Below are 25,909 nucleotides of genomic sequence, written 5' to 3'. Positions count from 1 at the left end.
TTGCCTTCGTGCTGTTTGGGGCTACATCCCTAATGAGAGAGATGCAAAACTCCATTCACCAGCAAGAGCCAGACAAAAATGAAAGGGGTTCTTCAGTGTTAATAGCATTCACGTTTCGATTTGTGAGTGGGCTGTAGAATAGAGGGTGTCTGAGCATAATTTTTGGGGTCTTACTAGCAAGTTTCAAATTCTTTGATTCCCTCTTTCAGAGTCTTAATCGACTTCGTACTAGTATCATAAACCAAATTTTCACTTAATCATTAGGTCTGGATTCAGAAGTATTCCGAGACAGTGTTCTCATCAGTGAATCAGGGGCTTGTCTCTGACTTGTTCTTTGCAAACAACACATTCAGGTAGCAATTAATGTTTTTGTAGGTGGTGCCTTAGGGAAATTTGCATAGGGTCAGCCATTTCTCTGATGGTACGGGAGAAAAACCTTGTTAAAAAGGACAGTGAGACAGCATTTTAATAAAAATTTGTGGAATAATTGAGCAATCAGAATCCCATCTTATATTCTGATTATTTTTTTTCTTTTTCTAATTTTTGTTTAAATACCTATTGTGGATGTAGACTTAGTTTTCCTGTCTTTTCTAATGATTTTTTTCCCTGTTCTTTATTTTGCAGCTGTCTATTCCTTTGAAAAATCAAGATGACCTGGATAAAGCAGTAGATCTCTTGGACCGAAGCTCTAATGTGAAAAGCCTTAGAATATTATTGCTGTCTCAGGACAGAAACCATGTAGGTAACAGCTTCTGTGACTGCAGCAAAATGAAGGTTTTTACCCTTAAGTCTCTGAAACACAATGGTGGCCTCATCTGAGAGCAGCAGGGATTAGTAAAATCAGTCTGCACAGACACGAATGCATATGTTTATCCTCTTTGCTTTGGCTTAGCTATAGGTATCTCTCTATATTGTTTTTTTTTCCTGTCTTCAGCAGCTGCTTGGGACTAAAATATTGCAGCTTTTTAAGCTGTAATGTGAAGGCCGTTTTATATCAAGTACCCAATGACTGTTCAGAAAACAGTTAATGAGTTTGGTTCGCAGGGAATTTTTTTTTACCTTTGATTAATAGCACACTGTTGAAAGTGCATGTAATTATCTTGCGTTTAAGAAAGCACAGGTTGTCCTTGAAGACAAGCTATTAGCACTTTTTTCCTGGGTAAGAAGCCTAAGGACAGCTGCCAATGATTTTTGAGGTCTGTAGCCTAATGCATTGAATCCAGCCTTAGTCTGTAGAAATTTAAGTTGCTTTTAGCTAATAATGGTGTATTCACACCTAAGGTTATTTTGATAGTGTCTTGGTTCACTTTCCTATACCACAGATGGCTGTGGCATTGGATGTCAGTGTAGTTTGTACTTTTCAGCAGAAATGATCATAACATCAGAAATAAATCTTTTAAGTCAAGCTCCCGGAGATGCCAGTTTCAGACAGTGAATTGAACTGAAAGCTGAAGAGGGCAGAAAGGGTCAGAAGGTTTCCCTTATTCCTTATCTGTGACTGAAGATCTTTGTTCACTCAACCCATGTCTTTTGTTTAGAATTAAGGTCATACAGCTTTTCAAGCCAGAGACCTTAATAATCCTTAGATATTTTATTTACAAATTTCCAAATTCTCTTGAAAGGTATGAAAGTTACTCTGTCTTGAAAGCTCTGTTGCTAATGGCTTGTCAGTCTTGCTTGTTCATCCCTATTCAAGTTCTGCAGGCTGTGAGCTCAAATTCTTGAAATAATCACACCTGTAATTCTTGGAACTGTCAGGAGAACTTAAATACACATCTCGTTATTTTTGAATTTGATAATATATGTTAACAGAAATACAGAAACCCTTCAGGAGCGTTAACAGCCCTTTCCCAAATGACTGGATGCCAAAAGCTGGAAAAGTGTAGGAGGGGATGATGCTGTTCCTTGTCCTATGCCCTTTCCCTAAGCATTTGTTGGTGGCTGTTCTGAAGACAATACTTGGCAAGAGGGGCCTTCAGGCTGACCTAGCGTAGTCAGGCTTTGTTCTGTGTTGTCAGGAAACAGTCTGTAAAAGGTGGCCTCAATTTTTGGTATAAAACTGTAAAACGATCCTGGTTTACAGCCCTCTCTTAATTTTGGTGTCTTCAAACTGCAAACCAGATGTTAAATGATACTACCTAAACTTTACATAAGCCACTTACAGTAAACGCTTGGTAAACCTCATCCCTACACCAGCTTGTAGCCAGTACTGTGGTGTTGTCCTTTTATTAGCTGTTTTTTCCTCTTTTGCTCAAAGCAGAAACAAACAGCAAAGTCTTCAGTAAGTGCCACTGTTTCCCCCCTCTCCTTCGACTTCCTCTCCAGCTCTGAGTTGCCTGACAGGAGAGCCCTGCATGTGATAAAGCAAAAGCCCACAAGTCTGAAGGAGGTTACTTGGCTGCATGATCTCATCCCACTGAGGGAGCGGGAAGCATTATTTTTCCTGAAGTACAGGATGCAGATTTTGTTTTGGTTGTGCTCTTTTCTTTTTCTGGGGATGGAAAGGTAATGCCGTGACTTTGGCACAAATATGTATATAAACCAAATCAACTTTACACCAGTAGCTGTGTGACTAGTATTGAGAGCCCGTGCTTGTGAATAGCATTTATATTAATTTTCTTGTGCCTCTTTCTGTGGCTCACTTGTGCTTTCTTTGATCAAGCAACTCACTCCTGTTGTCAGTCCTTTCTTTCTGTTTAGCAACTAATGGGAAGAACTGGTTAAGTTGAACACCTAGAGTACTAAAGCCAGACTGTCCTTGTGAGTGGTGTGACCTCTGCACCCTTTATTCAGCTCCCATGGTTCTGTTCGTGGTAGAGTTGATGTAATTTAAGTCAGGCTCCCTCCTCACTCTGTGCAAGGGTATGTGCTTATTAAATGAGCAACTATTCAATACTTCTGATTTTTTTTTATTGTGTAGCCTCCCACCTTGTTGCTAGTTGTATTCAAATAATTTTCAGAAGTCAGAATTAATTTCCTTGGGATGCCTGTGATTCTGTTCATCTCAATGAAATAAGTTAACATTAGTTACATTCTGTAATGCACAAGAGGAAGGGAATATTATATCCTTTTGTAAAGCTAGGTATTTTGGGACAAGAAGATTGAAATCAAAAGTGTCCACTAGTATTGAGCACGTGCTTTGACATGCATAGGACCTCATTTGTTTGAGGAAGGCAATTCGTAGTATTTCATATGTTCAGATTTTAGAGCACCATCCTCAGATAGCTGGAGTCCTGGTCAGCCTTCTGTTACGAGCCCGTGTTCCCTGTGCCATCTGCAGAGAGAGCACAGAGGGGTTACCTCCCTGAAGCTGCAGTCTAGATATTTCCAAGTGAGCACCCTCCGGAGTCTGAAGTGGCCTTGCAGTTTCAGGAGGCAGAGCTGTGCTCTGGGAACATCCTACTGCCTGAAGTTGCAAAATGTTTTTTGCAGTTCCTCTTCCTACAAAGCATGCTGGAGTTACCCCTTCTATCTTTCTCAATAGACTGGGGAGAAGTCCATTGACGTGTCTCCTTTTCATCTTCCTGCTTTGAATGAGATGGAGGCACTGTGCAAAAATGATCTTTTATTAGGTTATGTCTATGTAAGTTCAAGGAAGGATGAATGAAAGCAACACAGGCAGCATTCATCTTCACATCTCCGAATTCTTTGTGCTCTTAAACTCTCTAGAATTTATTTTCATTTAGATGGTCTGAATGGTCAGTTTACTTTATAAAGATTGTAGGGAGTCAGGTTGCTATCTAACCGCTTCTGACAGTGCAAGGTTTATAATTTATCTCTGCTGGCTAAGGTGGCTGATAGAAATTGTACGTTCTTCTGTGTTCTGATCTCAGTGAGTGATAGGAGCCCCATCTTGTTGGTTTCATAGGTAGCTGCTGATGGAGGACAAACATCGAGACTTGTAAATCCTGCATTCGATTTGAGGCTGGAGGGCAGCATCCTCTAGTTGTTCAACTCCTGTTTTACATCATAATTATAAAGCTTGCTCTTCTGATGCCTTTATTGTTTGTGTTCTGTGAAGTTAATAAGATTTCAAGCTCTAGAACTGTTTCTCAGCTACTTTCTTGCTACTAAACATGATATTTTTGAAACTGTGGCCAGACTGCTTGAGCTCCTCAGTCTCATTTTATTTTATTTATTTTTTATTTTACCCAGCAAAACAGTTCTTCACCCCATTCTGGACTGCCCAAACAAGTCAGGATTAAAACTTCCCAATCTGTGGGGGATGTGAGCACACCCTATCAGCAGCCAGAGCCCAGAAGTAGGCATCTGTCTGTCAGTGAGTATTTTTGCCACTTCTGCTTGTCTTTGTTTTGTGAAATGTATCTTTTGGGCACTAGTGTTTATGGTATAGCGTTTATGAATGCCACGAGAAACTGAAAGGTTATTCTAGGACAAGGCAGTTCATTTTCGAAAGCTCTTAATATGTTTACAATAGAATGTTTCAAAGTTCCTTAGTAAGTTGTTGAACAGCTGAGGAGCTGCTAAAGGGGATGTCCTAAAGCCAGATTCATTGAGGTTAGAAAATTGGAAAGCTTACGTGGGTCCATTAAGCTTTTTATTTAGATTGGCAATTACAGTTCATGAAACCTAGATTTGAAAATTTTTTTATTTTTTTATGTTGGGCTTTGGAATCTGTCCTCACTCTTGTAATCAAGCATTTTACTAGTAGCACAGGAATTGTTACTGCATATCCAACGAGTGCCCTACATACGGAGTTCCCTAACCTTTCACTCTTGTAATTAGCAAATGAGTAGAGCACAAGGTTAATACCATAAGTGACTGGCACAGCTGCACGAAAGGTAATGAGAAAAGTCAGAGTAGTACATACCTTTGTCTCTTTTCCTTTCTGTGAGCTTAGTGAACTCATGTTTAGTGAAAAGGTCCATGTAAAGCTCTGTAATTTTTATGTCTTCTGTCTGGTAGGTTTGTCTGAGTTGTCCCAATTTCTATGTTACAAGTCCCTGTATAACTCTGTGGTACTATTCAAAACTGTGGTAGATGGATACTCAAAGCTGTGAAATTTTTTTATGAAACACTAAAAGTGAAACTGCTTCAAAGACTTAGAAGTAAAAAAAAATAAATAAATCTGTGATTTAGAATCTGGCTCCTTGGTGGGAAACTCGGTGAGCAGTGAAAGAGCAGGAAGAAGGTGAGCAATCATACAGACCTGCAGTATGAGGGCTAGAGCCTAAGATGGTGTTCTGTTCAAATGACTTTTGCTTCAAAAGTGAGAAAAGCTAAATTTTTCTGGAAACGGAAGCAGAGGATGGCTGTGTTTGTTGCAGCAGCTAGTTTAGGGCTGGTCAGACCTGATGCTTCAGAGGACAGGTGCTGCGAATCACGAGGGCAGTGCTTGGAGCTGGGAATGTCAGAACTGTTTTGTTTCCGAGTTCTAAACCAGCTCCCTCTGTGGAAGAGGAGTGCTTCCGTTTCACTGACTCTGTAAACTTGAGACATAATCATTATGGGATTTCAGATCAGTATTTGCAGTGCAATCTTAGTGTCAAATAATAAATCCAATTAAACTAGATCAGACAGTCTCCAGACAGTCTAAACCAGAGTCAGATCCATATTGTTCTGACCAAAGGTAATTGGGAGAGTAAGCTCAGTAGAGAAGGACTTGAACTAGTCCGGTAGTTCTCAATACTAGACTTGTCTAGCAAACCTGCTTGTATCCTGTCTAGCATCTGCTGATCCCCTTTTGTATAGTTTGCTTTTATCAAGCAGCAAACAAACAATGAAGTGCTGAAAGTTTGTGAAGTACGTGACTGAAACCGGGACAAAAAGAGTTCTCCTATCCTTTCTAGTTTGAAGTTAATATGAATAAAAAGAGCAACATTCCTCAGTCCCATGAAGAAGGCAGTGGTATCCATGCACATCTGAACACCACGTTTCTTTTTTCACTGACAAATTCAATGCCAAAAATATTTTGTTTAAAAAAAAATATATCTTTCTTCTTTATTGGCATTCTAAGGTATCCAAATAATAATGCCAAAGCTAACAGACTGTACCGAGTGCCTGTCATGGGTAAACTGTATAGTAATAAGGGGCCCCTTCTGTATCCCAGTTGTACAGACTCTCCTCTTATCCCAGCCTATGGATGCTTTCTGATTAGCCTGTCATTCGTCAATCAAGAAGGCATTGGTTTTATTTTCTGAACATGTCAAAGTACCAGACTGTTCCATTGTTAAGAGGTCCGGAATAGTTCCAGTTCTGGCAGAGGTCTGATAGTAATTTAGCAATAGCTCAGTCTTGAATCAATTTCTTCTTCCTTCTCTTTTCCTATCTTTGATTTGGAAAAGGAATGTACCCCTCTCTCCTAACTTTTCAGAGGCTTTCCTATTCATACCACCTCATGCAACGAAAGTCAAAAGCAGCATTCAACAAAAGTTGTTTGCATGCAGGAGGTAATCTGTGTGTAGTTCCTGTCTTCTCAAGTGGACGGGCCTCAAGTCTGCTGTCACTAGTTCAGAGGTTTGGAAGTAAAGATAACTTTTATTTAAAAAAAAAAAAATGTTTCTAAGCATTCTGGCAGCATTTGTGTTTTTTCCACTCACTTCCTTTGATATACATTGATTTAGTGCCGACTTCCTTTTCCTGCCCAGTGATGGTGGCCTTTCCACAATAGCGGCTGGGCTGGTGCCAGCAGGGCTTGGGCTCCCTTTGGCCAGCCATGGCATTGTATCGGAAAGAGTGAAAGTGTGCTCCCGTGACTCAGTGCAGCCGCAAAGCACGCTCTCTTGTTTATCTCCACGCCAGTTGGCTTGTAATGTCACATGAGCCCTGCAGAGCAATTTGGAAAATCAGGTGGTAGCTCTAAGCAATAGATAATTTTTTTTTTTCTAAAGGAATTCACCCCCCAAGGCACTCTAAGCTGTGTCAGTGTTAGGGTTTTTTTCCTTCTGCAGTCTTCTAAAAGGCGTGTGCACTGGTTTTCAGTTAGCTTCTGCCAATGTTTGCCTTCACTCTTTATTACAATAACTTCTGTAGAAAATATTTTCCTTGGGAGAGTATTTGCTGATCTTTACCCATCTTTCATAGCACCTGAGTACACACAGTTAATTAAAGACAGTATCATAAAGAGCACAGCTTGAGAGCTGATCTTAAAATGCTGTCTTCGTGGATGACCTTGAGTGGGTTGGCTGGACCACAGCATTTCTTGGAGCTCATAGCATGGCGTGGTGGGAGCTGTAGGTGGGTAGGTCACTGCAAAAAGGGATTTTGTATCTTCCTGTTTCTAAAGTATAATCTACTTTGAGATCTGCAAGGGGGAAAAAAAAAATCCTGGGGGTGAAGTTTCTCCCAGTAGGTTGCACAACAGAAACTCTTCAGGTAGTACCATTAACTGATGAGTACAATGTTTTTCATAGAATCGTTTAGGTCGGAAAAGACCTTTGAGACCATCGGGTCCATCCCTTAACCCAGCAGGGCCAAGCCCACCGCTCAGCCGTGTCCCCAGGCACCACATCCAGGTGATTTTTAAACACCCCCAGGGATGGTGATTCCACCCCCTCCCTGGGCAGCTGGTTCCAATCCTTGACCACCCTTTGGGTGACAAAGTTATTCCTAATGTCCAACCTAAACCTCCCCGGCACCACCTGAGGCCGTTCCCTCTTGTCCTGTCGCTTGTTACCTGGGAGCAGAGACCCCCCCCTGCCTACAGCCCCCTGCCAGGCGGCTGCAGTGAGCAACCAGCCCCCCCAGCCTCCCCCTCTCCAGGCTGAGCGACCCCCATTCCCGAAGCTGCTGCTCCTCAGCCCCAGCCCCGTGTCCCGTCCCTGGACACGCTCCAGCCCGTCTGTGTCCCTCTGGGAGTGAGGGGCCCACAGCTGACCCCCGGGTGCAAGGGGCGGCCACACCAGCCCCGAGCACAGGGGGACGGTCCCTGCCCTGTCCTGCTGGCCACGCTACTTTGGATACAAGCCAGGATGCTGTTGGCCTTCTTGGCCACCTGGGCGCACTGGGGGCTCACGTTCAGCCGGCTGTCAGCCAGCACCCCCAGGTCCTATTCCACGCGGCAGCTTTCCAGCCGCTCTGCCCCACGCCCGTAGCGTTGCGTGGGGCTGTTCTGACCCAAGTGCAGGACCTGGCACTTCTTGTTGGACCTCATACAGTTGGCCTCGGCCCATCTGTCCAGCCTGCCCAGATCCCCCTGCAGAGCCCTCCTGCCCTCCAGCAGGTGAACAGTCCCACCCAGCTTGGTGTCACCTGCAGACTTACTGAGGGTGCACTCAGTCCCCTCACTCAGGTCATCAGTAAACATTTTCCCATCCTTTGGCCCCAAAACATGCTCTCTGTCCATCTAGCTGTCTCATTTAATTAACAGAAATTGCAGAATTGACTTCCATGTGTTTTCAGCCAAACTGGTCATTCGGTTTTATTTTTCATGCAGTAAAACAGAAATTTTGGGATTATTTACAAAGGTAACAGTGCTCCCATGTGACGTTGAAATTGCTGACTGTCAGTATAATTAGCTCAGCTAATGATGACTAGCAGGAATAGTACTGTCAGTCAAGGTAAATGATGCTAGTGGAGTCAAACTGACTATCAAGACAAGACTGGTTGCCCTGACAAGTATTTTGTTTAGCATTTTATTTTGTGTACATGCGTGTGCAGTCTCATCTCAGTGAGCATAAATATCAGAAATGTCCTTCTTTCTGGCCCAGGTTCCCAGAACACAGGCCGAAGTTCACCACCTCCTGGGTACGTTCCAGAGAGGCAGCAGCGCATTGCTCGGCAGGGTTCCTACACCAGCATAAACAGCGAAGGCGAATTCATCCCAGAAACCAATGAACAGTGTGTAAGTATGAACATTAGGAATGAAAAGTGTAAGTCCAGCTGTTAAGGAGCCTCTCTGCTGCTCTCTGGGCCCTCTTTTTCACTCCTAAATATTCACTAGCTGTAATTGCATCAGCACCTGCTAGTACTGCTTTGTTCATTTAAACTAGGCTTCAAACTGGCTTGTAGATGTGCGAGTTCAAAGCCTTTGTTGGACTGCCAGAAGCAGTTGCCATGTGTATTCTCTCTCCGCCACTGAATGAGCAGTTTTGCTGTTGTTATATGCTCAGCTTTCCTATTGCCAGGTTTGTCTGACCCTCTCGTGTTTGAAACTGTGCTCTCCATTCAAAAAAGTGGGAAGCAAGGCCAAAGGGCGACTTGCAGGTGGAGGCAGCAATGCAGTAGCACCGGTAGAGACTCTGTCCCTGAAGGCAGTTGCGATCAAAATGCAGCACTAGGCTGACTTAAACTTCGATTTTCACAGCAGAGTCCTTCGACACCTAAAGCAATGTCTCAAATTTGGCATGTCCTTAAGAATTTCTGTGGGAGATAAAGGAAAAATGTCCTTTCTAAACAGCTTCAGACTCCCCTTTTCATCAAGACATCATCCAGGCAAGGTGTTGTGGACTCTGATCCTCGTGCACAGCCTCTTTTAGGCATTAGACTGAATTGATATTGCCATGTGGTTTCTTCTGTGTTGCAGATGCTGGACCCTCTAAGCAGTGCTGAAAACTCGGTGTCAGGAAGCTGTCAGTCCTTGGACAGGTCAGCAGACAGGTACAAATGTACAAGCTGGTGGAAACTTAAGTGCTCAAATGGAAATGCCAGTTGTACTTTGGCAGAAGTTTGTTTTCCATCTCATAAATTTTCTTGGAGAGAAATAAGAACTTATTTCCTACCTGTATCCCAATATATTTCTTAGAGAGCGTTAACTGTGTCTTAAGGCTGTTTTATTTTCTGGCAAACCCATATACCAACAAACTGGTGCTTCAGCTCCTCTATGTTACAAATACAATGTTCTGAAGCATGCCTCTGTTTGGAGCCTAGGCTCCAAGAACATCTGACTGCAGGGTATTTAAATCTCTTTTAGACAAGGCTCTACTTGTTCATTTGAAAAAAAACCCCAAACTATTCTAAGGTTACAAAAATACATCATTACACTAGATTCCGATCTCCTGCAAGATATATCAATTCCAAAGGTAAAGGGGGGGGGGGGGGGGGGCTTCCTTTGATGAAGCATTTGTCGTAGTCTGATGCTCTTCTTCCTCTTCTTTGCTGTTGGTGTTGCTTGAGGTCTTGGTGGGTGGCTGTTGTAGGTCCCGTTAACCTGAATAGCCAGTATGGCTTCCCAGCACCCGTAATACGGGACTGAGCAGGCTTTTAAGTCTGAGATTCTTCCAAGCTGATTCATGTAGGCAGTGTATGCTTTTGTGTCAAGCTCTGAAGGTTTGGTTTGTTAGCCAGTCACTTCCTCCACTTTATGGAGTCACAAGGAAGCACTTAAGAGTTAACCTATGTGTATGCATGCATATGTTCGTTTATTGGGGCAGGGGGGCATTGCTCATTTGTTATGTCTTTCTCTCCCCTTTTCCTGCCCTAAGTGGCAGGGGGAAAAGCCTTCCTGATTATTCCTTGTAAGAGTGGGAATCATCTGGGGAAGCTGCTGTTCTTTTTGTAGTAGGAAAGGAGTCTCGTTTGGGAGTCTGAAAGCTGTATCAGGCTTACTCCATTTACACTGGTTAACAAAAAAAGTGCGAATAACGTGGCTTTGGCACAGATTCAGTTTGTGTAATTTCTTAAGAGATGTTAAAGCCAAATAAGGGGCCGTACTTAGGCTTGCTTGAGGAGTCGTCCTGCTTATTGGGGAGAAACACAGGGGTTGTAAGCTATGTGTGTGTTCAGGCTCATCTGCTACTGGTAGAGAGGAAAGTGCACAGAGCTTTCATGAGAGGAACTTACCCCTGATGGTACATCACTGGGGCAGCAGTCCCCCTTCTCTACTGCCCTGCAAGCAGTACCCTGGTCTGCTCTTCCTCTTAGCCTTAGTTTTGACCTTCTACTTCATGTGTCTGAAGGAAGCGCTGGGTTTTACGCCACACACTGGGGAACCGCTGAATAAATGACACTGCCTGAAGAGGAAGGATGACTGCCGACACTGGGAAGTGGTCTGCTTAGCTGGGTCTTAGCCTGACTTTAGCTTTGCAGATGTAGTGTGAAATTATTGCAGGGACACAGATTTAAGAATCATCATTACTGATGTGCAACTATATTAGCTTGTATTTGAAGTCCTTGTAGCTTTCACTGTAGTAGATAGCAAAACTTATTCTTGCCTTCTTTCTTTAATAGTCCTTCTTTTCGGAAGTCACGGATGTCAAGGGCACAAAGCTTTCCTGATAATAGACAGGAGTTCTCAGGTATGTCAATGTCCAGTATAAAGATTATTTGATCCAGACATTTTCTGCTGTTTGCTGGCTACCCTCCATGGATGCTGAGATTGTATAAATGTAAGGACTGGGAATATGCTGATTGAAAAGCTATGAAGTTATTTATTACCTCTTCCTAAAAACCCTGCTGTTGCAGGAAAACTCAGTCATTAGAACATACTCTTTTTCTCTCTTTGCATCTCATTCCAGACCGTGAGAATCAGATCTATGACAAAGCGGGGAAAGGTGGGACCTACCCGCGGCGCTACAATGTCTCCATGCAGCACAAAGACTACAATGATGGTGAGTTGTTTTCAGGCTTGAAAAAGAGGGTGAGGCAATGGCAACCTCTATGGGCGAGTGTAATTCCTAGTTGAAGAGTCTAGAAGTGCCCCGGTCCTTGCAGTTAATGCTGGAGTTAATGCTGCCATGCACGATGCCACATTTTCATAGCAACCCACAATGGCTGTTTGTAATTCTTTGTTTACTTTGTCCTTTCTGGGGATATCCAAGCTGATGAGTGACTGTTAGGGTTGAGCGGTGGACATAGTTATTAGCCTTGGTCATAGATAGTGGGTTCCTACCTCGGGGATTCATTATGCTTTGCTAATTTGCAATGCAAACTTGCTTGTGGGTTTTTCAAATATACCAGTGTCTTAAAAGAATCATATCTCTGCTCGTCAGATGGTTTTATGCAAATTAATTTCTCAAAGTTTCATAAGAGGTGCAAGTTGTCATTATCTCTGTTTATGGTTTTTAATTGCAAGCCCAGGCGTGTTATCTAGGAAGTCATTCTGTGTAGTTGTTAACAAGCCTCGGAGCTTGTGTGGTAGCCTGTAAACTACATTTTTGCTTTGGAAGGCAAGTTTAGATCTTGCAGGGCATTACAAAGTGTTCTCTCCCGTCTGCTTTGGGAATGATCCAAAGCTTCACTGAGCTCAAGCAGCATCAGCCCTGAACTGTTACATTTTTGCATCTTTTCTGTTTGGCAGTAGATTCTACTCCACAGGAACAGACGAGAACATGGGGGTTTTTTTCTCCCTTCTCCTTATTGCTCAACCTCCAGCCGTTACCTTCCACTTACACACATGTTATTTAAAAATTTTACTTTTTTTGCCAGGCCGGAGGACATTTCCCCGGATACGGCGTCACCAAGGGAATCTTTTCACCTTGGTCCCTTCAAGTCGTTCCTTAAGCACCAATGGAGAAAACCTGGGCCTGGCGTTGCAGTACCTGGACCCCCGGGGGCGCCTGCGGAGTGCCGACAGTGAAAATGCCCTTGGTGTGCAGGAGAGGAACATCCCCACCAAATGTAAGCAGTCACCCTTGATGCAAAGGGGGTAACAGCCTCCTGGGGTTATGAACAAGAAAGGGTTTCAGAGAGAAACTCCAGACCCGATATATTACCATAACTTGATTTTTAACAAGCCATGCAAACCCACGTAATTAGCGTGGCTGTGTTTTGAGACCAGCCTGTCTCAACCTATAAGACAGGTCCTCTTCTTCTTCTAAGAATATGTAGCCTTACACTGGGAGCTGGCCTTTCTTTCAGAAAACATTGGGAATTCAGCTAAGGAGTAAGAAAAAACCTGTAAGTTGATCGGATCTAGATGATCTACAGGGTTCTTAAAACAGTCAGACAAGCTTGTTTATTTTCTTGATACATTAACGTTTATAGTCAGGCTTGTGGATTACAGTTATTTTGCTAGTTAAGGGCTGTATATATTTCACTTGTTCCTAAGTAGAAAGATTTATTTCTGTGTTAATAGCATCTCTGAGTTGTTTTCTGGGCATCTTTGTATTATAAAAAAAAAAGAAATGGAACATAAATCGTTACTGATTAACTTCAGATATCCCATACAGTAATTTCAGGATCAAAATGAAGACGTTAATGCAGCAGAGTAAGCAACACATAAAAACACTGACTGGCAGTAAATCTGATTAAATTAGACATGGCAAAGCTAATCTCTTAGCTCTTGTGTATTTTCATACTGTCCAGATGGCTGGTTCCTGTCTTTGTTTTAGAGTTTCTTGTTAGATGCAGCATAATTGGATGCATTGCACTGCATGAGTCTAGTGCCGTTTTCAAAGTTAGAGCTAAAGTGCTGGTCTTTAATGTGCTGTGGTATTAAGTGCAGTCTGGAAAATTGGGCTCAGGTGTTAATCTTTGGGTCAGGAGACCGCTGCTTCTGCAATGCGCTTGTCACTGCAGTAGAACAATGAGAACTCATAATTCCCTGCCGACATAACCTCCTGCTGGGGTACTGGAGATGGCTGCTTTAGCTGGTTCTCGTGTATATTTTTAGGAGTCTGATTGTTCAGCAGGTAAAGATACCCACACTGTGCTTACTTTACGGCCCCTACCTTATCACTGTCTAGTGGGGAATTATGACTTCTAATTTTTCTGCTGTAGACGTAGCCTTGCAGTGAAATCCTTCCCACAGGAGCAGGAACCCCACACTAACCAATGGTTGGCAAAGAGCTCAGAAGTAATGCCCTTCAGGTTGTCCCAGAAGCTTAACAGTCATTCCCAGCTGGGTGGCATTGCTTTAGGAAGGCTGATCCAGCTCTTCTTCATGTAGTAACTACAGATTAAGGGTTGGAAGATACTATTTAATTGCTATGCAGTCTCTTAAGATAGTGATGTTGTAGAATCCACCGTGCTGGTGGAATGAAATTTCATCAACCTCATTGAATAACTTGACTCTAGTATATCTTTGCAAAATGTTTCATGGTTTCATTTTAATGGGACACCAGTCAGCAGGTCGTGAGAGTCTGAATGGCTGGATTGTGTTCAGAGTTCTCTCACTAACTCCCTTATACTGGGAGAGTGCCTCGTGTCTGTTTCTTCAGCTGCAAAATACCTGTTTCAATCCCAATGTGGTGATTGATCTTTGAAAAGATTACTGGTATCTTTAAATAGTATAATGAACAGAGAATTTATTACTGTTCTTTTTTAGCTCCAAGTGCTCCAATAAACTGGCGACGAGGAAAACTGCTGGGCCAGGGTGCCTTTGGTCGTGTGTATTTGTGCTATGATGTGGACACGGGCAGAGAGCTTGCAGCTAAGCAGGTCCAGTTTGATCCAGAGAGTCCTGAAACAAGCAAGGTAATTCTCACCACAGCTTCTAAAATTCTGTAAGGTCCTGTAATGTGCCTGTATCTGTCTGTCCTCAAAAGCTGGCATCTTACGTAGTTTATGCTAGGGTTTCAAGTCATGTGGAGAGGAATAGGAGTCATTTAAAAATTACTTTTCCGTATTATTAACTTCAGCCTAAACTAAAATCCATTTTCTGGCTTCATTTTTGGCTCTCCCTTCTCAGCTTTTTGGTTTGCTGCCAGGTTACTTGAGGAATACTAGACTGCCCTGTGTTCCTGGTTAGACATGGATGTGAATGAAACTAAACCCAGAAAGAGCAGGACTTTTTTCTTTCTTAAACAAAAGAAGCTGCATGCATTTGCAAAACCCACTTTCTGGGGGTTTATGGTAGGCCCTGTATCGAGTGTATTAATTACCGATTTCTGCTTCTAAATTCTCCCTGTCCTCAAACAAACTGAAGCGTGGGTGTGTAAGTTAATCAAGAGCAGCGATGTGATAACACATTAGAATCAGTGGAGGTGGGAAGGGGCACCTGGAAATTGTAGGATAGCGCACAACTCCCTGCACAGTGGATGCAGCTGGAATGGCTGTTAGGTTCTTTCTAGTGTTCTAACAATGTACCAATTTCCCAAAATTGAACAAAATCACTTTGAGCTGGAATAACCAATCCATGAAGATGTTATTCTGATTTTATAATGGGATATTGATGCCAAGATAAGTCCTAACTTGGTAAGTTCTAAATTATACCATGCCTCTGTTGTAAATCAGACAGTAACTCTGAGCCAAGGAAGAATAGGCTAGAATGTATTTTGAAGGCACTAAACTCCAAACCTTAAAATATCAGTTGGCCCAATCAGGCAGCTTTCTCTGGTTCCATGCATCTCTGCAGCAGCTGGGTTTGCTCCTCAGGACCTGCATCCTCCCAAAGTGAGAGAAGTGAACCTGGCACCTTCCCGTGGCAGGAATGGAGAGAGTTAAGTGGGACTAATCTGGGGGAAAACATCATTCCTTTTTCCATAAATCCTTGTGCTCCAGTACCTTTGATGTTCATCCTGTTCATTCGCTGGATTCAGCAGGAACCTGATACTTTTCCTGGGCAACAAACATCTCTGATTCAGTCTGAAATTGTTGGATAGCCTTTTTGCCTTTGCGCTATGATACCCTGTTGTCTGTGGCAAGCGTAAAGCAGAGAATCAGTTTCATGTGCATAGCTGCAGACTCTTTGAAGTAAATAAAGAGAGGAATCCATTTACTAAGGTTGATTCAAGTAAAATCATCAGTGTGATTCAGAACCGGACTGGGTGAAGTTTAGGAACTCTTTTAACACCTGTCATCTTGCTCTGTAATGGGTTGACATTCCTACAGAAAGATTCCTATCAGTTCTGTAACCATATTCAGAGCTGTTTCCTAATTGAAATTAATGCTCACGGCCCTCGGCTTAGTGGTGACAAGGAAGGTTATGTCTGTGCTGCACGTGATGAATGCTTTCAACCACCTTGGCTAAAGCTACTCAGCTGCCAGAATCGAGACGAGAAACGAAGTTTTTCTGGTACTAAATCCATGTACGATAGTGCCTGTCTTCAAACTGTCAAAGCACCAATACTTACCCGCTTATTATGCAGTAAGATCAATGTGAAGCACTGGTAATGTTTGCCTTTTCCAAGAAGTAGATGAACCGATGCCATGGATTAGACTTCTTCAGTGTAGTAGTGGTCTCATCCTGCCAGTGACAAGGAGAAATTTATTAGGATGGAATATTTCCTGGGGCCGGAACCTTATTTTCTCCTTCAACATCCATAGGAAGTGAGTGCCCTGGAGTGTGAAATTCAGCTGCTGAAGAATCTCCAGCACGAGCGTATTGTTCAGTATTATGGCTGCTTACGGGATCGAGCAGAGAAGACCTTAACAATCTTCATGGAGTACATGCCAGGGGTAAGAGCTGACACAAGCAGCGTAGTCACAGCTCATAGTGAGATGGGTGGGTTTGTTAGTTGGTTTAGTAATTGCTGTGATTACTCTTAACTACATAATCCACCTTATACCCACTTAGGTATGCCTTTTTCTTATACTGGGTTATAATGCCACCACTTCCTTTTATCTATGCCCAAATCATGTCTTCAAGTTTTTTCCTTAAGTGTCTTGTACTTGAAATACATTACCTTCCTTTGTCACTAAAGCCAGTTCTTTTCTTCAGTCTAGATTTGTTCTACGAAAGTACTTCACAGGACTTGGGCCAACTTGTAAATCAGGCTGGCTGAATTAGTGGAGTCGTATAGTACAGCAAACTAGACTAAAACTGACCCTGCAAAAAGGGAGACTTTGACCCAGATCAGTCTGCTAAACTATTTTATTGCTTGTCTTCACAAACGGTTGTACCAGCGCGGCTCAAGGATGGAGGAAGCAGACAGAACCTTCTTAAGCCATTTTTGCTGTAAAGCGTGTCCTTGCTTTTATTAAAAGGGGCTTCTTAGGGCGAGATGCTCCGAGAGCCTCACAAAAAGGCTTTAGAAGGGGCCAGAATTCATTACTCTGACACGGTCACAGCTCGTGGGAATTGAATGGAGACTGCAAGATTTGTGGTTTGGCATTTGTTTGCCGAACCCTTCTGTTTGCTTTTGGTGCAGGGATCAGTGAAAGACCAGCTGAAGGCATATGGTGCTCTCACGGAAAATGTAACCCGGAAATACACTCGCCAGATTCTCGAGGGAGTCTCGTACCTTCACAGCAACATGATTGTGCACAGGGACATAAAGGGTAAGATCAGCTGGTGATTCATGTGTATACCACGTGCTAAAGGAACCCTGAAAAAAGAAACTGAGTGTTAAGAATTCAGTGGCCTGGCTGGGGTTTCTGAACATTGCATTGCTCAGTTACCCCTTTTTGGTCACAAGTCCATGTGCAGGGCTTAGGGAAGGTCATGTTCTGGGCCGGGTAAGGGAAGTTGGGCTGTTCTCTCTGCAGGACCTGAGAGTGTGGCAGTTGGTTATAGTAAGAAAAACTGGAAGCCTCTAATTGTTAGGAACACTCCTGTAACTCCTCATCTCTCTCTCACCACAGCAGAATGAGGCTGAGTTGACACCTGACTGCAGCTCCCTGTCTAAGGCACATGCATTTCCCTGTGGACTCCCTTCTGATTTCCTCTCTGCTTGGCCAAAGTACCATTTTTCAGGTGGTAGGCATGCCAAACGCAGTAAGAGCTCCATGCCTGCTCTTGACAATCCTGCTTACCTCAGGCTCTCATGACTGCCCTGCCTCCTCTGTGTAGGAAACCTACAATCTTCCATGTAAAGCCTCTGTGATCAGTTCTTAATCTTCCTCTTCCCGATATAACCCCATGGAGCCAGCCAGTCTCCTTAAGAGTTAATGTCAACAGATGGGCAGACACCACACAAATTTTTCTGTGCTCTAAAGGAACCAGGAAAAATAGGCTCTTGTTCCTGCCTATAAATCTTCATTACGTCCCCTCTAGGCTGGCAAAGGGAAATGAGCTGCTGATTCTTGAATAACACCTTGTATACTGCTCATGTGGTGCTCTACCAAACGATTTCCTACCTGGTGAGTTATTCACTGGTTTGCACCCATCTAAGCCAAACTGTTTTAACTTGCCTACAGGGTGCTGGATGGACAGACTTGTTATTCTGAATTCGGCTTCTCCAGTGGGGAAGTGAAGCGATAAACCTATTTCCCAGCACAGGTGCATTTTATTTGAGGGCAGGAGGATCTCACATAGGCACATACCAGATAAAGGCAACACAAGGGTTCTTGATCTTATTGTGGCTTTGGAGGAAGAATTGTTTTTGGTGTCTAAGCCTTACTTTGTGTCCACATACAAGCTAAGCTCTTAAGTCTGCTTTTTTCCCCTGGTGCTTCATGTTCAGGACCTCTGACCAAGAAAAGTGGAGATTGACTTGTTTATTGTAGGAGTTCAGAGTAGTTTAATTAGCTACATCTGTTACCCAGCTGACCAGAAAGCAATAGCTATACTCACCAAAGCAGCATCCCAATAAAATCCTTTTCTGCATAGCCTAAGCCATTGGCCTGGGGGCCCTGCATAGGCTGGCTGAGCTGTTTACAGGCAGTGTAACAATGATGGTGCTGACTCAGCTCTCATTTCCCTTCCCCCTCCACTTCCTTGTGTTTTTCCCCTGAAGTTTTTCCCATTTGCAGCCATTAGCAATTGGCTTGTCTACAGCCTGAATTAAAGAAATTATGTTTAGCAGGTCACCTGAGGCTTAATGGGGAAAAAGCCATACCATGAGCATGGGTATTTCTGGGTTGGATATCAGCTCTGTAGGCTGCGGATCCAACAGCTGGATTGCATGAAAACAGCTGTCTCCGTTCTTTGTTTTTTTGTCCAGGAGCCAATATTCTCCGTGACTCTGCTGGGAATGTGAAGCTTGGGGACTTTGGGGCCAGCAAACGGCTGCAGACAATCTGTATGTCTGGAACAGGCATCCGCTCTGTCACTGGCACACCATATTGGATGAGCCCAGAGGTGATCAGCGGAGAAGGCTATGGAAGGAAAGCGGACGTATGGTGAGGCTTTAACTTTCTGCCTGTAGATCAAGTTACAGCTTTTCTGGAGCAAGATAAGACATAGACATTCTGTTGTCCATACATCTAAATTCAGATTTTGTCTGGATCAAAAGTTTCCAGCAAACTGAAGTAGTTGATTTGAACTGAAGATGTGACCTGCTGCAGCCTGTGCTTTGCGATGCCAACACACAACTGCTTGTGTAGTTTTTCAGGAATAATTTCCACTTGTTCCTCCCTCAAACTGATAGCTAATTTTCAGTTTTCTGACCGGTGTGAGGTTTCCATCCCTCTTATATCCCTTTTAAGAAAGACCGAAGGTTATTTACAAAGAGCCCGTTCATTTATGATAAAATGAGAGGTATGCTAATAACAGACTGGAAATGAACAGAATTTGAGCTTTAAAGGACAGATGCCCAAACCTGGGGTAACACAAAAGATAGAAGTCAGATCAGCAGTGATCTGAAGTATGCATGCATGCAAACTGTAACCATGCTATTATTGGCATAGCTAAGAAACAGCCGCTACTGAAAGGAAAGAGCAGAATGGTCCTATGTCAATATGTTAGTTTGGGGGGCCTTAAAAAGGTGAGATTATAAAACTAAACTGAGCGACAGCCAGAAAAAGTATGTTTGTCTCCCCACAGCAAAGCAAAGCCTATGTTGTTCCCTGTACAAGCAGCGAGTGGAAACGGAGCTGAAATGTCTCGCATGCAAAGGGTTAAGTTCTGCAGGCTCTCCCAGTTGGGATGCTGGGGGAGAGACTGGAGCAAGTGCCCTTCCCCCTGGGTTGATGCATTTGTGGATTTCCTCTTGGTGCTGACATCGGTCCATTCCCATCAAAGAGACGCAGCCGTTGGCTGGGTTCCAGTTCCTACAATCCCAATCATTATTTAGGGGGGTCAGAATTTTCCAGTGCAGCATTAGTCCCAGGGTGGATGCGTATGGCCACGAGGCTCAAAGACGTAACAAATCTAGCCACCTGGCTTTCCGCCACTGCTGCAGGCCCCTCTCCAATTTTCTTTTTCCTAAATAGCAGAATATGTGAGCTATTTGTTATTGCTGGAGTGACTTGACATGAAAAACATTCCTGCTGTTTGCTGAATATCTTAAAGAAACCGGATCTGCTTAAACGGTATAAATCAGTCTAAACAATAATATATCCCTGCTTGCTTTTGAGAAACCCCCAGCACTTCAGCACACATGGTTTGCATTTTCTGTACTCTCTTCTAGTAAGTCTTAAATGGCTGGAAACCAGTGTAAAATTTTCACGTTGGATTTTAAACCTTGTCAAGAAGTCATTGCTTGCATATTCACTGGATTTAATTCCTTTCCTTCCTTGTCTTGGCAACTGATGCAAGCCTGCCTCTGAAAATGTCTTATCTTTGCTTTTCACTTCAAAAGAGAGTTTCGTTTAAAGGTAGAAGAGGCGGTTTTGCCTTTTTAATGGAACGATGTGATCAAAACACAGGACTGGGTATTAGAAGTTCACTAACTGCTTTTGCTTAATCTGTGGCCTGGAGGAAGCAATTAATACTTTCTGAACAAAAAACAATCGCTGCAGTACTACAGAAGCCCATCTTCCCTGTGAAAGTGTTGGTGTCGTGCTTGCTTCAGAAAGGTGGCTCAGCCATGTCCGTCCCCATAATCACGTTCTTGCCTTGGAGTAGCCTGCAGAGCCCCGGTAACTTTACTGGGAGTTTTGCCTTAACTTCATGAAGCATCTGCCGTGCTGGTGTTTTAACTTACTGCCTTCTCAGCCTGGAGCTGTTAAGACTTAAATTATTTTTTGGCTGTCTGTGATGCTTGGTTTCTTGTGAAGTGGAGATACTGGTTTGTTGGGGTTTTTGTCTCCATGTGGGCATTCTGTGCACTGGAAAGAGATTTTGCTGAAATGGCTTTGTGGGGTCAGCCAGCTCTGATTTGCTGGACCTTGCCTAAAAAGTATGTTTTCTTCCTTGCAACTCAGAAAGTGCTTTTGAGATACAACAGTAGCAGCAGCACCCGCAACACCACGGAGGTCAAACAGCGCCTTGCAGGAGCATCTTGTGTGCACCACGTGTCCCCTGTTAATGCAGGTGTTTACCGAGACTAGAATCTGAGCATCGAGAGCTGGACAGATGGCACTTGACCATTCTCAGTGCAGTTCTCAGCACAAAGCCAATTTATAGCAGTTTTCAGAGCAGAGCGGTACCTTGATGTTGGCTGCTTGAAAGTTCTCTGAACACGGTGCATTATTGTTTGAGTCAGTTCTCACTTTTTTCTTTTTTTTTTTTTTTCTTTTTTGTCCCCCCCCTGTCTGCTTTTCCAGGAGCCTGGGTTGTACTGTTGTGGAAATGCTGACGGAGAAACCCCCCTGGGCGGAGTACGAAGCCATGGCAGCCATTTTCAAAATCGCCACCCAACCAACCAACCCCCAGCTTCCCTCCCACATATCAGAACATTGCCGGGACTTTCTAAAGCAGATCTTTGTGGAAGCCAGGCACAGACCCTCTGCTGAAGAGCTGCTCAGACATCAGTTTGCACAGCTCCAGTACTGAATTACCTCCCTCGCTAGCAGCTCCTGCTGGGCTTTCGGTGCCCCGTCTGGTCTAGTTGCAACTGCCCGTTGTGGTGCTGCATCTTCAAAATGCCAACTCAGCTGTCCTAGTCCTTTGGGGAAATGATACCAAGGAACCTAGGGTCTGCTCTTGTGCCTGATACCTTTGTTTGCTGGACCAATGTTTATCCTACCGACAGCTGTCCAAACAGAGCTGCATTTTTGCCCTAGTTACCTTGATGTGAAATTGCAGCTGGCTGCATGTTTTCTGCAGGCCCAAGAATGGGAATGTAACACGTGTCTCACTGGTTGAACATAGAAGAAATCTGAACCAAAGTGGGAACTAGAAGAGCTACACTCTTCACAACAGAAACGTGCAACAGCCCTCCAGACCAGCTCTCTGCGTGTGGGTCACTGTTTTCCAGACTGCTAGGGCTTTAGAGGCATCTATAGTACATGAATCCAGCAAAAAGCCATGTGTCATTGAGCATGCGCTCACTATATAATTATATATTTTTCTTCTTAAGTATTCAGCATCTGAAGGTGTTCAGAAAATATTGATTCAAAAGTATGTGAATAGTGTTATTTTATAATGAAACCATGGATTTTGGGGTGGGGGTGGTGAGGGAGGTCTTTCTAGCTAAATGTCAGGATAATCAGAAAAATTTCAGCAGAATGCAATCACTCCAAGGCCCAAAATAAGGGCTCTCCCACTGACATTAGAAAATCCTAGAGCTTGATTTCCAAGGCTTGATCTGTCCTAGCATTAAGACGATGTCGGTTAGTTTGTGTCCTCATAGCCAACAGGTCTGTGCTCCTGCTTCATCTCCCCGGGACTGCTGGGTCTAACCAAAACCCTTCTGGAAGGGAGCTCTGCAGAACAGCTTTCTGTTGCACCTATCTTTTTGGCTGGTAGCTTTTTACCATCCTTTAAACCAAAGATAGTTCATCTGGTGCCCAGGAATTTACTTCAGGAAAAGCTTATGTGTTTCTTTGAGGACTGGCCTGATGGAAAATCGAGTTTTTCATGGGGAGAATTAGCTGGACACCAGTTCTACTTGTGCACAGTAAGTTAGAATCAAGCTCAACCCTTCAGCGCGTGCGTTTTGTTATACAGGCGTTTAAGTGTTCATTTAAGATTTCCATAAACTGTTACGGCCCTATTTAAATAAGCTTTTGTACGAGTTAAGTCAGTGAACCAGAGAGGACATTTGTAAAGCTGGTGTATTTCTACAGTTGACTGGAGATCCCCATGCTGGTACCAGCGAGGTGCGTCCAAGTGGTTTTGCATTTGAAAGGTACCACATCTCTGAGAACCAGGCTCCTGGCGGCTTTCTGGCCTCAAGTACTGCGTGTGATTTAGGCACTAACAGTCCTTATTTCACTCATAAAAGACTCGCGGTTTTTTTAAGTGCTGGGGATTCAATTATAAGTTATCTGTGTGAAATGAAACTTAAGAAAAGCAAATGTATTAGGGAAGATATTGCTTTATAGAACAACCCTGAAGGTGTTCTGCTCGTGTATTGGAAACCCTATTAAGGCTCCACATACCTCCACTCTTCTCCCCCATAAAAACTTGAAAATTGCTTTCATAATGCAGTAAAATTAACAGGTTTTAAGTGAATGCTAATAGCAGGATAAGGCACGTTTTAATGAAACCAAGCTCCTTGAACACATTATAAATACTGTGTTGGATTAAAAGAGGAAAAAAAGAACCCTAAAAAAACCCCGAGCAGCCAAAAGCCCTGAAAGGGTTTAACAATCTGAAGCATTTTTTTCTGGGAGCCCTGTGTGATCAGTGAAAGTGAGCAAGTGCTGGTTTCACTTTCAGGCTGTCCTGCACTACTACAAGGATGCACTGTTTAGGTTGCAGGCACTTAGGGGGATACCTTTTAGGAAAGCCCTTGTTCCATAATTTATTTAATTCTAGCGAGAGCACTTCTATTGACCTTTTCCAAATGTGGGACTTGACTCCGAATTGTCAAGACACGTGGCCTGACTTTTGGCCTGCACTTCACTGTCACCTGCACCAAAGGGAAGCAAGGGTGTGACACTACTACTGTGTTACAGGCAGCTTTTTGCACCGCTTTGCTGTGGTTCACTGGCTGCCTGCGCTGCAGAGGAATCCTGTAGGCTGGATGACAGAAGCAGGGTGGTCAGCGCTCCTGTGGGGGCTGGTAGCACTCTTCAAGCCTTGCAACTAGCACCTAAATATACCAAAGATTGGAATCTTACTCATCACACTTGACCCTGCAGATGTACAGCAGCAACCAAGAGCGCAGTGATCCTGTCTGCGTAGGTTTCTCTCTACCCTTGGCTTGTCCTCACCAAACTGAGACCACCTTCCGTGGCCTTCCCTTGCTAATCCCACACATCATGTTTTAAGAGAGAATAGGGCATGAGGAAATGGTGTAACTTAATGTTTCAAAGCAACTAAATCCTCAGGATCTGTTGTGGCTTTTACCTCATATGCGTCATGGAAGGCTGTTCCAGAGCAGAGCAAAGAGCGTCATGGGCTGATGGGCTCAGTCCTCTCCCCGCCGGAGCTCCTGGTCCTTCCCACCACCTATGCTGAAATGTGCCTACTCTGTGTATCCACGTATTCCAGTCTGTATTAACGAACGTAAATAGCAATTACACGGTGACAGAGAGCATGGGGTGCCAGCTTGGACTTCCAGTATACCAGTACCTGACCCAATGCCACCCGTTCGGCACAGGAACAAGCCAAAGCATTACTTGTATGTCTGGAAATGCACTTTTATGAATGTAGTTTATATCGCTCTTTTTTTAGTTCTTTTTACATCATGTAAACGGTGATGCCTCATACTTTTTTTTTTTTTATTTATATCGTAAAAGATCATATTTGGTGATTTTTATATATATCGACTCGACTGTTACGGGGTAGGGGGGAGGACGGGAAATAAATTTGACGCCTTTATGAATTTAAAAAGGAAAAAAAGCAGCTGGTTTTGCAGAGAATTTGCTGATGGTTTCTAACAAGTAGAGCCGAGCCAAAATGCAGTCTTTGTTTCCTCACAGTCCTCTTGACTATGGAAAAGGAAGATCTGGATTCCTAAGTCCACTGCTATGGTGAATAAGCCTGGGGACAGCACTTACACCGCAGTCTCCTAACACAGCCCTGGCAGCAAAAAAAGTTTCAAGTAGACATAAATTTAATTATACTTCTAAAGTGAATTACATCTGGCCTCTTTATCCTGGCAGAATTGGAAAAAACTGGGAATAAACTTATTTAGGGGAAAGGGGAGGAGGAGTGCCAGGCTAACAATGAGCTGTTGTGTCCATTCCAAATGTCATGTTGTGTTTTCTACTGTTCCTTCCAGGGAGGGATGTATAGGGAATGTTGAGTGTTGGCATCCTCGATGGAAGGTGCTGCAGAAACGGAGAATATCCTGTTTGAAGAAAAATATCTTCTAGGGGTCCCATTATCCTGAAACAGTTGAAACTGAGCAGGAAACTGTCAGAGATTCCCATCAGAGAGGAGCTATGGGGAATGGGGGGCACGGTTCTCCCTGAACTTGTTAGGAAACAAACTTGGCATTTTGTTCTTGGTGTGACGATTCTGTGCATTCCAGGTTATTTGCTTGTTCTCCAGTAAATCTGATCTTTGCCTATTCTAGTGGCAGTAGGTTGCAGCAATTTGGATTATTTTTTTCATATTTTTGGAGTAGTATTCTAAAGGACTTGAAGATGCCTCAAACAGTTCCCATTGCCATAAGTTACTCAAACAAACTGACCGAGAGGGAAATTAGTACCAGCTCAGGTGACACGTTATTTCCAAGTGAGTATTTCCAGAGAGCCAGGATAGCTTGTGAAACCTCGGTAAATGCCTACGTCCCTGCTGTGCATGCTCTCTCTGGTAGGCAAAGGCCAGATACATGGAGCTGTACGTGGGGGCGAATGAGATCCCAGTGATGGGTGCTTAGTTAATAGGTGCTGGATGGGAAGATTTTACTTATTTGAATATGTACAGTCTTCGGGCTGTCACCTTGGTACCTGCCCTTGGAGCTGGGAATATTCAGTCTGTCTGTAATTTTCAGGAAAAAAAAAGGGTGTCCTCTGTGGTTTAATGGTGTTTGGGCTTCAGATCTTTAAACCCCAGCCTTGTTCAGAAGCAAACCTTGCTGAGCAGCTCTGAATTTCCCGGTTAGAAAAGGCAGGTGTGCCGTGGGGACAGGTCAGAAGTGAAGAAAAGGACTTTTGTTATCTGTCGATACCTGTCTGACGTAAACTGTGCAGCGCAGGGAGAAACTGCTTTAACCTGGATTGTGCAGAAGACCTTGAACCAGTAGTCTATATATACCGACTGGGGGCTTGCAGTGCAAAGCCAGGCCAATGTATCGTTTTATTTACAATAAAATTATCATTTATATGAAAGCCGTTTTTGGTGGTTGTTCGCAATACAGTGTTTCTTACTGCCTGCGTAAGTGGTGCCCAGAGGTAAGAAAGACAATTAACTAGTTTTCTTTCTAATCAAGGACCTTAACTGAAAGAGGAATTTTTTCTTTTCAGGTGT

The 25,909-nt window shown here is 43.5% G+C and overlaps 1 protein-coding gene across 2 annotated transcripts in view; it reads left to right on the top strand.

Annotated features, from left to right (window-relative positions):
- The window catches only part of MAP3K3 (mitogen-activated protein kinase kinase kinase 3), a 41,041-nt gene extending 15,271 nt beyond the window's left edge, over window positions 1–25,770 (top strand). Inside the window, exons 6-17 of one of the 2 annotated variants that reach the window (XM_055697420.1) lie at window positions 625–738; window positions 4,156–4,279; window positions 8,670–8,803; window positions 9,485–9,546; window positions 11,128–11,195; window positions 11,415–11,507; window positions 12,325–12,516; window positions 14,165–14,313; window positions 16,105–16,236; window positions 16,929–17,058; window positions 18,663–18,840; window positions 21,148–25,770. In XM_055697420.1, the coding sequence (XP_055553395.1) occupies window positions 625–738; window positions 4,156–4,279; window positions 8,670–8,803; window positions 9,485–9,546; window positions 11,128–11,195; window positions 11,415–11,507; window positions 12,325–12,516; window positions 14,165–14,313; window positions 16,105–16,236; window positions 16,929–17,058; window positions 18,663–18,840; window positions 21,148–21,376 (1,605 nt within the window). In that variant the 3' untranslated portion in view covers window positions 21,377–25,770. Of the gene's footprint in view, window positions 1–624; window positions 739–4,155; window positions 4,280–8,669; window positions 8,804–9,484; window positions 9,559–11,127; window positions 11,196–11,414; window positions 11,508–12,324; window positions 12,517–14,164; window positions 14,314–16,104; window positions 16,237–16,928; window positions 17,059–18,662; window positions 18,841–21,147 lie in introns of both variants that reach the window. The other variant, XM_055697419.1, reaches the window with a different exon arrangement.
- Window positions 25,771–25,909: the final 139 nt, after the last annotated feature.

Source organism: Falco cherrug, chromosome 20 (genome assembly GCF_023634085.1).
Source record: "Falco cherrug isolate bFalChe1 chromosome 20, bFalChe1.pri, whole genome shotgun sequence".
NCBI lineage: Eukaryota > Metazoa > Chordata > Aves > Falconiformes > Falconidae > Falco > Falco cherrug.
The sequence above is the reverse complement of the archived record's forward strand: the minus strand, read 5'-3'. Positions and strand labels throughout refer to the sequence as shown.